This window comes from Triturus cristatus, chromosome 4_1, assembly GCF_964204655.1.
Source record: "Triturus cristatus chromosome 4_1, aTriCri1.1, whole genome shotgun sequence".
Lineage (NCBI taxonomy): Eukaryota > Metazoa > Chordata > Amphibia > Caudata > Salamandridae > Triturus > Triturus cristatus.
In genome coordinates this window covers 198,933,324-198,946,301 of record NC_140585.1, presented here as the reverse complement: position 1 = coordinate 198,946,301, position 12,978 = coordinate 198,933,324, and the positions used below count along the sequence as shown (strand labels likewise).

General features: G+C 42.4%; 1 protein-coding gene across 1 annotated transcript; it reads right to left on the bottom strand.

Annotated features, from left to right (window-relative positions):
* Nucleotides 1-217: 217 nt before the first annotated feature.
* Nucleotides 218-12,374, bottom strand: LOC146854019 (proto-oncogene Mas-like). Its single transcript, XM_085651879.1, has 2 exons — nucleotides 12,193-12,374; nucleotides 218-6,250 (listed from the first exon to the last, which is right to left on the bottom strand). Exon 2 carries the CDS (start codon nucleotides 6,226-6,228, stop codon nucleotides 5,230-5,232), a length of 999 nt encoding a protein of 332 aa, XP_085508005.1. The 5' UTR covers nucleotides 6,229-6,250; nucleotides 12,193-12,374; the 3' UTR covers nucleotides 218-5,229.
* Between the last annotated feature and the right edge of the window lie 604 nt (nucleotides 12,375-12,978).

Genomic DNA, 12,978 nt, shown 5'->3' with positions numbered 1-12,978 from the left:
GGTTTCTGAACTCTCCCCAGCTGCCCTCCAGAGCTGAGATGAGTGACACCTCACATCCAGGTATTCTGCCAAAAGGCCTAAGCCATAGTCTGTAAGCTGTTTTCCCACCTCATCAAGGGGAAGCACTGATAGGGGTGCAGATGCATGCTGGCTAATTAGTCTTCTGGGGCTTCAGGCAGGCATTTTAATCTAACTTTTTAAAATTTACATTCACCAATCAATCATAAACACTTTATTTCGATCAAAGATCTTAAAAGCAATCAAATAAATACAGTAAAATCAATCATAAAAATACAATTTTAACTCAACATTAAAATCCTATAAGACATAACTCATGATATAATTACAGTAAAATGCCAGATGAGATATAGTTTCCAGGTGCTACATCATGTCTTCTGTAAACAAGTTTGGTTATTCTTCTCCTGAATTCTTATCTATGTAACCTTTAAGACCTGGCGATCAGGGTGTTGCAACATGGAAATGATTTTTGATGAACAGGCCAAATATATTCCAGGTATTTTGCAACAAAAAAACAATGATCGATGCTGTATCTGACCTGCATATTCTAAGTGCTACTTTATATTGCAAATGCCCAAATTTCGACTAAGAGGCACTATCCATCATTTGTGTTGCCTGAGGTAAGTGGGACAAAAGAATAAAAGATGAAAGTCAGTCTCTTCTGCGTTCTTACAGGCTTCATAGACTTAGCTACCTAGATTGGAATCCGTCCATTTGCAAGTTACTGTGGCAAGTAGTAAGGTCCCCAACCTAAACCTCATATATAAAGACCTTGTAAAAGAGGGGTCCATTTCTATAAGAAAAGACTCAAATCTTGGGGCTGGTTTAAAATCTAGAAATCTGGTTGATAATGTACCCATATACTCCTAAATTAACTCCCTCCAAACTAAGAACCCCTCGAAAATGCCTATGGAGGTGAATGGCCATGCATTTTGTTATACAGGTATTAATTGCCAGGCCGTGAATAATACAAAAACGATAAAATCTAGTGAATAGGGTAGCAATGCCCTTTGGAATTATAGAAACCAATAAAGTATCATCGGCAAATTATAAAGCTGGTATATTTACACCACCCAACACTGGTGAGTCATTCTCACAGACCATAAGGAAATCCACACAGCCGTTTATATACAACAAAAATAATGTTGGAGCAAACACGCAGCCTTATCCACCCTCATTGGGTCTGTAACTTCTCTATTTGCTCCCCACCTAATCTGTGCATATTTTTCAGTGTGGAGCCACGCAATTATATCTAATAGAGGAAGTGGTATCCCCATACTTCTCAGGGAATTACAAATTTTACCTCTAGGGACCATATCAAAGACTGCCCTTAGGTCGACAAATTTGACGTAAAGGTTTCCTTAGTTAATATCCACTATTTTCCACCTTAACATTTGAAGTCTAAAAACCTGATCCACAGTACTTGTCTTCAATCGGAACCCTGCTTGGAACTGGGAGATGCTATTGTTATCCTGAATTCATGTTAGTAAGTGGTTCAGTATGTGCCTGCAGAATATTTTTTGATCCATATCAATTAGACTGATTGGGCCATAACTTGCTGGGTCAGATCTAGAGCCCTTTTAAAAATTGGAACTATCTCTGATCCTTTCCAGGTAGCGGGTATTTGGGCACCTGCCAATTATGGCATTAAGAATACCATTTAGGTATGATGTCCAAATATCAAGTTCTGCTTTAAAAAATTTCACAGGAATTGTATCTGGCCCGGGGGCCTTACCTAATTTCTGGGCACTGATCGCAAAGTGTATTTCCGTTACAGTGAAAAAACCCGAATTACCATTAGACTCCTTTGCTAATATATCTTCTCAGTGGTCTCTTTTGTGCCTTTGTCAAGTTGCAATCCTACTTCATCTTGAAGGACAGGGGTGTCGTGAAACCCTGTCACCTCCACCATATAAGGATTGAAAGTGGCTTGTCCACTCTTTTGGGAGAATATTACTATAAGGTCTCATCTTATATGATTAACTGCCATTGCTAATCAATTGCCAAAAAGCTGTTTAATTTCTGTCATGAACATTTCCCATTATTTCTCCCCAAAGGTTTGTATCCCATGTAATCTGGGCCTGCTTCTGGGCCTCCTTATGTTTTCCCTAGCTATCTTAAGATCACTACCAACATTGCTTTTAATGGCTTTCATCAAATTAGACTTAGATATTCTACAGATTTTATCATACCAAGTAGGCTGTGTATCAGGTTTTGAGATCCGCCTAGGGAGAGAGTGAGTAAAAAAAGGGTTTCTAAAAACCTCAAAGCACTTAATTATATGAATCCATGATGAGATGAGGGGAAAGATTTTTCTCAACCATTTCTGACATGGTTACACTCAGATTATAATAAAGTTGTGCATATGTCACGTCATGTAAAGCTATCACTCCCCATTTAACATTTCTCCTGTCGGTAGCTACCTTTTTTGTACTCTGGATTGCTGACCTGGGGCGTCAGGCTTACCTTGAAGGGTAAGCAATAAAGGAAAGTGATTGCTTTCGTATCGATCTAGCACTTCCATATTATTAAGATTTGGCCAAGAGTACAAATCTGAAAATACATAGTTGATGTTTCTTAAGTAATTTCCCATTTTGAAAGTGGGCTTTAATGATAGATCAGAGGATGTTTGACCATTACACACTCTAATATGACAGCATAATAAAAGGTCTATTATCTGTAGAAGCTCATTCGACATTTATTTTATGCAAGGCCCTTGAATTTTTGGGAATGGCTTTGACTTGGTATTCTTCATACCCAATTCCCCACAGAAGTTCTAATGGATCAAATTTAATGTTAGAATCTCCTCCCACAATGACAACAACTAGTAGTGCCAGCAAAGCTGTGGACTCATTTGACTTTGGGCAGCTTCTTTATAGACATTGTACATAGGAGTTTTCTCCCGTTCCAAGATAAGAGTTCCAGACTGAGAATATCTGGCAAGTTTATATTTAGCTGTTTCACCCGGCAGCCTACTACAATTTTGACCCATATTATTAATCACCCTAAGGGTCTACCTGGGTTGTGAACTTCACCTGGTACAAAAAAGGTCTTAAAGCCAACTTCGTGAATTGGTATTAGACCCCAAGTTTCCTGGAACATAATAAAATCTCCTTTGACGATAAAAGTCCCCCAGTCTTGCAGCAGTTTATTCCTCAAACCAGCTATGTTCCAGGAAACTATTGATAACATGCTAATTTTACCATTTGAGAGCAAAAGAACTTCTCCCGGACTAGCAGGACCTGCAAGTGCCTTCCCAAGCATGGCGCACCAGCATGGAGTCGGATCGTTTATAGAAACCGTACTAACACATGCAGGCTCATATATAGTGGTAGGAGGTAGGCATTTGGGCACAGGGAGGGGTTGCATGCTACATACACCAGCCCGTACTAACCTCCCAAATAAGAGGGTGACTAGCATTAGGCAAAATCATCCAGATTGGATTTTCATGGACATTTGGTACCTTCTTAAGTCAGTCACGACAGCTGAGTGCTGATGCAGATGGCTCAGTCCTGGAATGGGCTTGTATTCTACTTTATTTAAATTCAGTTAGTGGGTCGAGAAGTCCTATGCTCTAAATCAATTAGATTATTAACCAGCTCAGATGTGGTCAGGATGAATCCTAGGTTATCAAACCCTTGGCTACTACTTCGTTACCTTTTCACCATTTAATTGGATTTTTAATAAATATTAAAACTGTTTTTGAATTATTTCTGCAGCTTATCCCGAATCAGAGTGAACAAAAATAGTATTTTAATAGTGCTTATTATATTTTCCTCATAGGATCAACTACAGCCCTGTACAGTGATTATAGCATTTAGGGATTAGTCACTGTAGGAACAAGCCAACATGAGATTCTTGCATGTTCCTCTTTTAAGAGGTGTGGAGCAGCGGCCAGGGTGACTGACTCCGGAACCGGGGGCTTATGGTTCGATCGCCGGCGGCAGATTAGCCCAGCACAATGTGACTCTGGGCAATAGTTTGCTTAATCTTCCTGATGGCCCCCAGCACCTAGAGACCCTTACAGGTGATTGTTTGCGCTTTACAAATGTGGATTATTATTATAAATGATAGGAATGCTACATTTAGGCCTACAAGGCCCTCTTAGGTGTAACCTAATTAACATTTAAAGGCAGGGTTCCCCTCCAATCACAAGGATTATTTTGACAGTTTCACCCACAGGTTTAAAGGTTGCAGGAGCAGCCTACTCATGTATGCCTGAAGCCATGTTTTCCTTGTCATTCCAGAAGATGACACGATATGTACTGTCTTCCACTGGTGATATTAACTTTTCATGGCACAGGTGTATTTTTCTGCACTATATACTACGGCGTTAGTGGAAAGTTACATATGCCAATTAAGGTTTTGCCAATTCTGTCATGTTTTTAGGGGCCAGAGCACGTGCAATAGGGATTTGACAGCAGTGCCCTGGTGTGCAGAGTTCAATAGTCAACAGTATCCAGCCTCAAAAAATGTAGGTGAGCACACAACGAGAGATACTTTCTCACATAGCCTTCGCTTTAGGTTCAATTACTGTGGGTGGACTGTTACACCTTTAGAGGATTTATTTCTGAGAGGAGTTAGCATATGCCAAGGTACTTCCAAATATTAAATAGTAGAGGTAAGTTTAACAACTAACTCATGAATAGGATTCTGAATTACCCTATGGTGCTATCAACTCAATGCCTTTTAGCAGTGTCACCACCTCTATAATTTGGAGCTCTGGTGCTGCTCAGTAGATATGCTTTAATCAATAGAAGAGAAGTTTTACCCTGATCAGGGCACATCACACATCAGCTTTAACTAGAGACATACTTTCTTCGATTTCCACCACCATGGTGTTCCATCAAGCTTGCTTACAATATTACAATAAAAAATAATGTTTTTATTCTTGTATCCCTTCCCCCCTATTCACTCATGTGCAGGCAATATAATTTTCAGTTCAGGATGCCCTGGACCTACCAAACGTAGTATTTCTGACAGTTCCTCAACATTGATCGGTCAAATATGCCTCAATGGAAGGCTCCACCAAGGACAGAGCCCATTGAAGTTTCCATACTTCATCACAACATCAGAAGCTTGAACCATGGTGCAATAGTAAAATGGAAATTCAGAAGCACAGCTCTAGTCTGCCAGTTTAAAATAGTGCCAGATATAGGTCCTTGCTCTTTTCTTTTCTGTCCATCGATCATCATGATTTGTAAATGAGGTTTAGCTAATTTCAGAATATGTAGTATTTTCCATTTCATGATCTTTTGATGCTTCCTCGCCTTGATCATCACCTTCTTCTCTAAAAGCCTTCTGCAGGACTTTCTCAAGGCATTTTTGAATGCCTTTCATGTTGTGTCTACCCACCAGGTAGTAGATGATGGGATTGACACTGCTGTTGATGGAGATAACAAGGTATACTGTGAAGAAGAAAGCACCAGCAAATAAACCTGATGGTAACACCTGTAAGTAAAGTAACAGCCATAAAATCCTCATGGGTGCCACCGAAAGGAGGAAGACAATGATTGTTGCCACAATGATGATGATCAGCCTAGATGACTGGCCTTTCATTGAGGTCCTCCGGGTGCTGAGGAGCAGGATCATGCTAGATGTAACCATAATGGGGATACTCACCAACAAGACCAGGACTGACAGAAACATCTGAACAGCAGTACACCGCTCTGTTATTGTGCCAAACAGCTCGGGAGGGCATCCCAGGTTGTCCACCAGAGTCACCAGGATAGAAACCCCCCAGATCAAGACACATACAAGGGTGGATAGTACCTTCTGTCTTTTGTAACTGTATCTGATGGGATAATGAACTACTATACACCTCTCCAAGCTAATGGCTAGCCTGATAAACATATCTGCATAGTTTGCCAAACCCAGTATAATCTCCAGTCCGAAGAGTACTTGCACTGGGTTGGCTATTAATCCTTGCTTCACAAAAAGAGAAATTGTAATACACATCACAATGGAGACAAAGATGAGATAGATAAGGTCAGCAACTGCAAGGTGGGTGATGTAGATTGTGCTGCTCGTGCTCTTAATTTTGAAGCTCAAGTACCAGAAGACCACACTGTTCCCAATTATCCCGAGAAGAGAGATGAGCAGGATGAAACTAGCCGCAATTATAAAACTGGTTGTGGAATTGTCCAGCGCCGTCTGATTAAGGTCCCCAAGATCTGTATAATTGAGTGTCAGGTTTCCCATTCCTGCCATGGTGATGCCTTCAGGTGGAGTGCTGGTGGGAGAGAGAACATATGTTTAGTTCCAAGGCATTGCTTTTTTATAGCAGTTTTGAATACTGAGTTGATAGAAGTATATTAAGTGAGAGAGATATACATCAAGCCCCATCCTGCTGTTAGATGGTCAATTTATACAGATCCATGGAATATGATCCTTGATCCCTGTAACATCCTACAGTGCAGTGTAATTGTGTCTATCCGGATGATTCAGAAAAGGTTGTTAACTTGCCATGATAGATAGGATGTAAAATGAAACAAATAGTAATTGAGTCACTATTAATTCAAAACTTGACATTGGAAAAATACATTATAGCAGATAATAGAGAATGATAAATATTGAAACTCTATAAAGAATTAAACACATGACAACGTTATAATAACTAAGCCCTCTTTACTAGTTCTGACAAGGGAAATTCAGAGGCTTCAGTGTCTGACATTTCCAGAGGGGTTGTGCTTAAATCTATTGCTGTGAAGTGATCTTCAAGGATTCATAAGAACGAAAATACATAGCAGATGCCAGACACCTGCATGTGGCAGTCCCTAAGGAACCATTTCCCAAAGATCCTTCTCACATCATAGAGGCAATGTGGTGGTAGTGAAAGTGAGGCATGCTAAAGCCTACTTAATGTGGGATTACCTATTGCTCATTGGAGCCCTGGGTATGAAGCCCTTCAGAGTAGTACTTTGCCTGCAGCATAGGCAGAGATGGCAATAGAGCTCTGTGACTTGGGAGAGTCAGGGACAGAATGAAGCTGCTTGGCATATGCGTTGGCAAATTAATGAGTTGAATTGTTGGGGGCAGAAGATCAGGGTCTCCCCTCCAAAATGTTCACATGTTCATTGGTCCTTTCCTCTCAAGTCCACTTTGCCTCACTCTTGCCTACCTTAATGCAGACTCTTAGCAGTAGAGCATCCCGCAGTGATGATGTTCTAGCCCTAGCTGTTACGAAGACAAGCTGAACAATCTATTTGTGTCCAATAAACAAACTCAGTAGGACTATTAATGATCACTGATTTCCCCAAGAGACTGGTGAGATGCTCATACTTAATTCAATTGCGTTCACTTACCATCCCTACTGTCCTCTTGAGTATACATCTCTATAAACCTATTTTGTTCATCCACAATCCTGGAACACAAATGACTATGTTGCCCCCATTTCAAATTGGATTTCAAAACTCTCTAGATGTATTCTCCAGTCTGTCACAAACTTTTTACATGTATTTCTCCCTATTTTTGATAGTTATTCAGGTCATTACATCTTACTAACCCAGTTTAAACACATAAGCCACTTTGTTTAGTACAGAAGTTGATGTATATAGACATTTAAAAGATGCTCCCTCTTTTCCAGGAAAAATCATGTTAGTTTGTTAGACATTCTATCTATACTGAAAGTATTCCAAGAGTTTTTGTTTTGTTTTAGAATGCTCTGAATGTTTGACCCCTTAATTTGGTCTGATGCCTCTCAGACAGGCCTCTTCCTGATAATGCGTGTTTGCCATTACCTTAAATTCCAGTGTGGTCCCTATTAACATGCAACTATTTTAAGACTTGAATTGATCTCTAGATACTAAAACATGAGAAATATTTATAGTTATTGCAAAGTAACTTAATTTGCTGTAGTCACATGGTGCTATGCAATGCCTGGTCATATATGTAATTCTGTTATGATCATGTGGGAGTAAATGTTTTTTCTTCCCAATACTTGAGAATGTGTAATGCTGTGCTCTATAAAGGAGGACTGTTATTTGCCAAGAAAGCAGATATTATTACTGCTCATAGTCATACAGCAGGAACCATTAACATTGTGTACCTTTGCTGCTAGGTGAGATGATTGTTTGCAGGTGGCCCATGTAACCTGTAAGACACCTCTTGTATTCCATCAATTGTCTCACTAAATGATTGAGCTATTTGAGCTGTCTTTATTTTTGGATTTGTCTTGTATTGGCATGGCTATAGTTGTCCTCTACTGAAATGAAACACCCAGTGAGGGTTTGCAGAATGGTGAGATGTTTTCCAAGTTGATTGTGCCAAAGACAGACGTGAGATCCGGAATATGCGGTTGTGTCCTTCATCCAGCACGTGTAGCATAATGTCTAAAATCCTTAAAGTAGCAGTTTCAATGCCCCCATTTGTTAAGACAATGGAATGGTCAGACATTTTGCAGTTTAGTCCTTTGAGTCAAAAAGTCATAAATTGATAAGAATTTCAACGGCGGAGAGAACAGTAACAGCTTTTAGGGAAAGATGCAGGACGTCTGACCTGATAGGACACATTTTACTCATGGGGTGTTCTGCTGATAATATCGGTGGCTCTGAAGATGATCCTTCATTTTCTTTTCACGCAAGAATCACATGTGTACCCGCATGAGTCTCCAGGAGTCAATGCCACCACCAGTTTGTGGCTCTTCCCTTTGGCCCTGTTTTCACAAAGGTATTAATTCAACTGCTTTGGTCCTACAAGAAATATAAGTCATAGCATCCCCGTTTCTAGACAACTGGCCAGTGTCTACTTCCTCTCTCGTCAAGACATTGCATGATGCACATCAGGTCTGACAGCTGCTTTGGATACACATATTTTTCATCATCTGAGAGAAATCTCTTCTATCCCAGATGCAAGATAAAGGGTCAGTTTGGGGCACATGTGAGGAATGTGTTTGTCTCCACAAACAGATCAAACCTGCAGTGCAAGAGTCTCTCATCTCTGGTTGAATGGCAACAAGCGTTCATATGGCAATAGCTATCGCTGCAGAGGTACATGTTGGCTTCAACCTGCACAGTCCCCTCTGGTTTGGAGAATGCTTCTGTAAACTTCCTTATCCCATTCTCCAGGGAAGCAACAGAGGCTCTCATATGGGGGCATAACTCTTCCCATTGACTGAGGGGAAGGGGGTAGCCCTTGTTGGTCCTGTTCCTACTCATGTCATCAGGAAGAGGTAGGTTGCAATTCTGATAACCTCGGGAGGGGGGATTGAGGCAGGTGTAGCACGGTCCTAAAATTTAAGGGTGCCACAGATCATCCACGCACTTCTATTTTTTGCCACATGCCTCCTGGGTCGGGCAGTCTTTTTTGCATTGACCTCCACTCACCCATTCTCCAGGGAAGACAAATGGGTTAGTGGCTGTCTCTGCAGGCTATGCTGCTCTCTGTGGTTGTGTATCAACACAAGGTTTTATCATATTTCCTGGATGTGGGCGGGCCATGGATGGATCTCTTTGGAATAGAATATAATCCCTTATTCCTGTTTTTTGTACAGTACTTCTTTCCCCATGAGGAGCAAATGTTGTAACCTTCCTTTGACCTACACTCCCATTTTGTTTCTGACCAGGGTTCTCTGGAAGGCAGGGCAGTGTGGGTTGATGCCTTGTTGATAGCACCCTTTTCCCCAGTTCTTGGTTCATGCCTCTTTGCTTTTTCGCTGGGAATCCCTATTGGGTGCTGCCGGTGACCCAGAGGTGTCTTGGCCAATCACTTTTCTCACCTCCGTTTTCTGGCTTCTGCAGCTGGGGGTCTATAGATTGAGATTTTAGGCCTGTAGACGAAAGAATGTTTTGGAGAAATTCCACTATCAGGGTTTCAGGTGACAGTGGCACTGTACCTGAGCCACTGGTTGCATTTCTCTTTGTCTGTTCCCCCAGGGTACTGTGTACTCGAAATGTGGTCCATTCAACATCCTGAACCACCTGTGGGGCAGATTCTTAAAGAGACGGACAGTCGAAGAGGACACGCCCTCCGAGGCGGGGCTTGGAAAAATGGGAATTAAAACATACAGAATGCCCCTCAAATTTGCTCTCTCATATGGGCTTGAAAAATAAAATAATGCAGAAGATGAGACGGGGACCTGAGTCCCGAGGTACTCAAGTACCCACTAGGTGCTGGATGATTTGCAATGACTCGTGAAGGTCCTTGGAGCACCTGAGTTTCCCAAGGCAAATCCATTAACATGCATGGGTCGATATTAGGGGCGTTCTGTCGAGACTGAGTCAAAGACTTTGCAACTTCGCGAAACTCTACGATGTTCTTTACGCCAGGCATTTGCATGACTGTCTCTGTATTACTGAAGCAACCGTAGTGCGTGTTTATACGCAGCTGTGGCTTGGACTCAAGCCAGTCAGTATCTGGTTTGGCAGTTCACCTTGCCCGACCTGTCCTGCCAGCAATTGATTTGTAATATTACGTAAAACTCACTGTGCTGCTAAATCCCTTTGTGGATTACATCGCTGTCTGTCCTTTCTAATATACAAACACACCCTGAAACGTATGTTTTGACACACAGTTACTAACAATGGGACAGAAAATGACCGACTAGAAACAGGGCCGGCTTTAGCAGAGTTGCTGCCCTGTGCGACAATGTTTGTTGGCGCCCCCAATGACCACAGCTGCCACAGATTCCCTTACTACCACCAGTTAACAGTGCCCCTCAAATCTCCATAACCAGTCTCTCAGATTCATTTACTTTTATAGCGCCGCTCATACCAGTGCGAGGTGTCAGAGCACTTTACATCATACGTACATTTAACAGGGACAATCACATGTTTAAATCCGTGTATAGGAAAGGTTATATAGGACAGAGGATTACAAGATGTAGGTGTCACATGTCATCCATACTGCTAGGCAGTAGGGTTTACGAGTCCTTGGTCTGGATATACACAAATTCAGAATTTAAAACATAACACTAATAGATAGGGTTTTCTTTAATAATAATAATTAATTTCTACCTAAATGAACCCTTTTTGCAAGATTAGGTTAAGGAAAGACCAGGGAAAACATGTAGGTCTAATATGCACCTTGTAGCTTGCATGCACCTCTTTGATGACAGTAAATAGCTCATTGTTCTATAGTAGTATTTTAATTTATAAACTGCAAGTAACAAAAAGATCTCTCTGACAATAGCAGTAACCATTGACCTATTAACATTACATGCACTTTGTGATCTGCATGGCACATGTTTTAGCAGCAGGCATATTAACCATCTGAGCTAGCTCACGAGGAGTCAAACTTCCACTAGACAAAACTCTGCCTCTCTCCAGGAAGAACATTAATCGTTGGAGTAATCTTGACATTTTTATTGATGTCTGCAAATTGCTGGAAGCTAGGAACACAGCAGCAGATGGTTTTCATGCCATAATATATTTGCAAACAGGGCGCCCCCACCACAAGTCAACGCCCGGTGCGATGGCACCGATCGCACCGCCCTAGAGCCGGCCCTGACTAGAAACCAGGGACAACTAGGCACACAAACTGACAGACAAACTGACAGACATGTTACTGACCCCCAAAAATATCGACACAAACATACGGGCACCAAACTACACACTTGAGCGCTGCTAAGCAAGTCTTGACGTCGTAAATATACACACATCGAACCACATCGTGGTAAACCCACCGACACAGAGCCAAGGCACACAACGACAAATCAACACAAGTCTCTCAGAAACGCTAACAACAAACAGGTGCAGCTCACTGACACACAGCCAAGGCACACAACGACAAATCAACACAAGTCTCTCAGAAAAGCTAACAACAAACAGGTGCAGGTCACTCACACACAGCCAACGCATACAACGACAAATCAACACAAGTCTCTCAGAAACGCTAAAAACAATCAAGTGTAGCTCACTCACACACAGCCAACGCACGCAACGACAAATCAACACACGTCTCTCAGAAACGCTAACAACAAACAGGTGCAGCTCACTCACACACAGCCAACGCACACAACGACAAATCAACACACGTCTCTCAGAAACGCTAACAACAAACAGGTGCAGGTCACTCACACACAGCCAACGCACACAACGACAAATCAACACAAGTCTCTCAGAAACGCTAGCAACAAAACAGGTGCAGCGTTAAATAACAGACGTGCAGGAATCCTGCTCTCCTGACCCCCGGAGCGGGGACGCTAATCCCGTTTGCATGCGGTGACTTGCATCATACCTCGGGCCTGGCGCGGGGGGAGCCACAGGTCTGATGGACACAAGACGTCGTGCTCTTGGAGTCGAGTGATGCTGTCATGCGCCCGCGCTGCTGCTCATGGCAGTGGCACTCTGGAGAGAGGCAGGCAGGATTCGACTTCACTCCCGGGCGCCCTCTCCAGCCCAGTCGCTCCCACAAAGGCTGCTGTCCCGATGCTCAGACCTGTTCTTTAATACCCTGGCATTAGAGGTCCGAACAATGGGAAGCGCCAGTTTCCAGGAAATAATGTGAAATTTCGCACCCTGGGAAATTTCCAAATGACTCACACGCTGCTCCTTCAATCTCCGGCATCCAAAACACGCAGTCATTGAAGGACAATCAGGAAATGTGTCTGGGTGAACAGGGTGCCTTGCAGTACTGCAGAAAACAACAACAGGGGATGCTGACCTAAAAAGCTATAGGCTACAGTCCCAAAAATGGCCTCTTTCAGCTCAAAGAGCATCATTGGGCATTTGTTCCATGCTTTTTCAACATCTTTTCCAATGACCAGCAACAATAATTATGTTACCAGTGAGCCGCCTCTACGCCATTTCTAATGTGAACTCAGGTTTCCCCCTCTGTCGTTGGTTGAGCAGGTGCAGTGGCACCAATGGCCAGAGCCGTTCGGGGACTTGCTGATACTTGCTGTACTTTACTCCTCTTCTCCCCTCTACCGGTGGTGCAGCAGGTGCAGTGGCACCAGGGCCCAGAACCGTTTGGGGCCCATTGTACTATGATACTTGCTGTATTTTGCCACCACAACAGTAG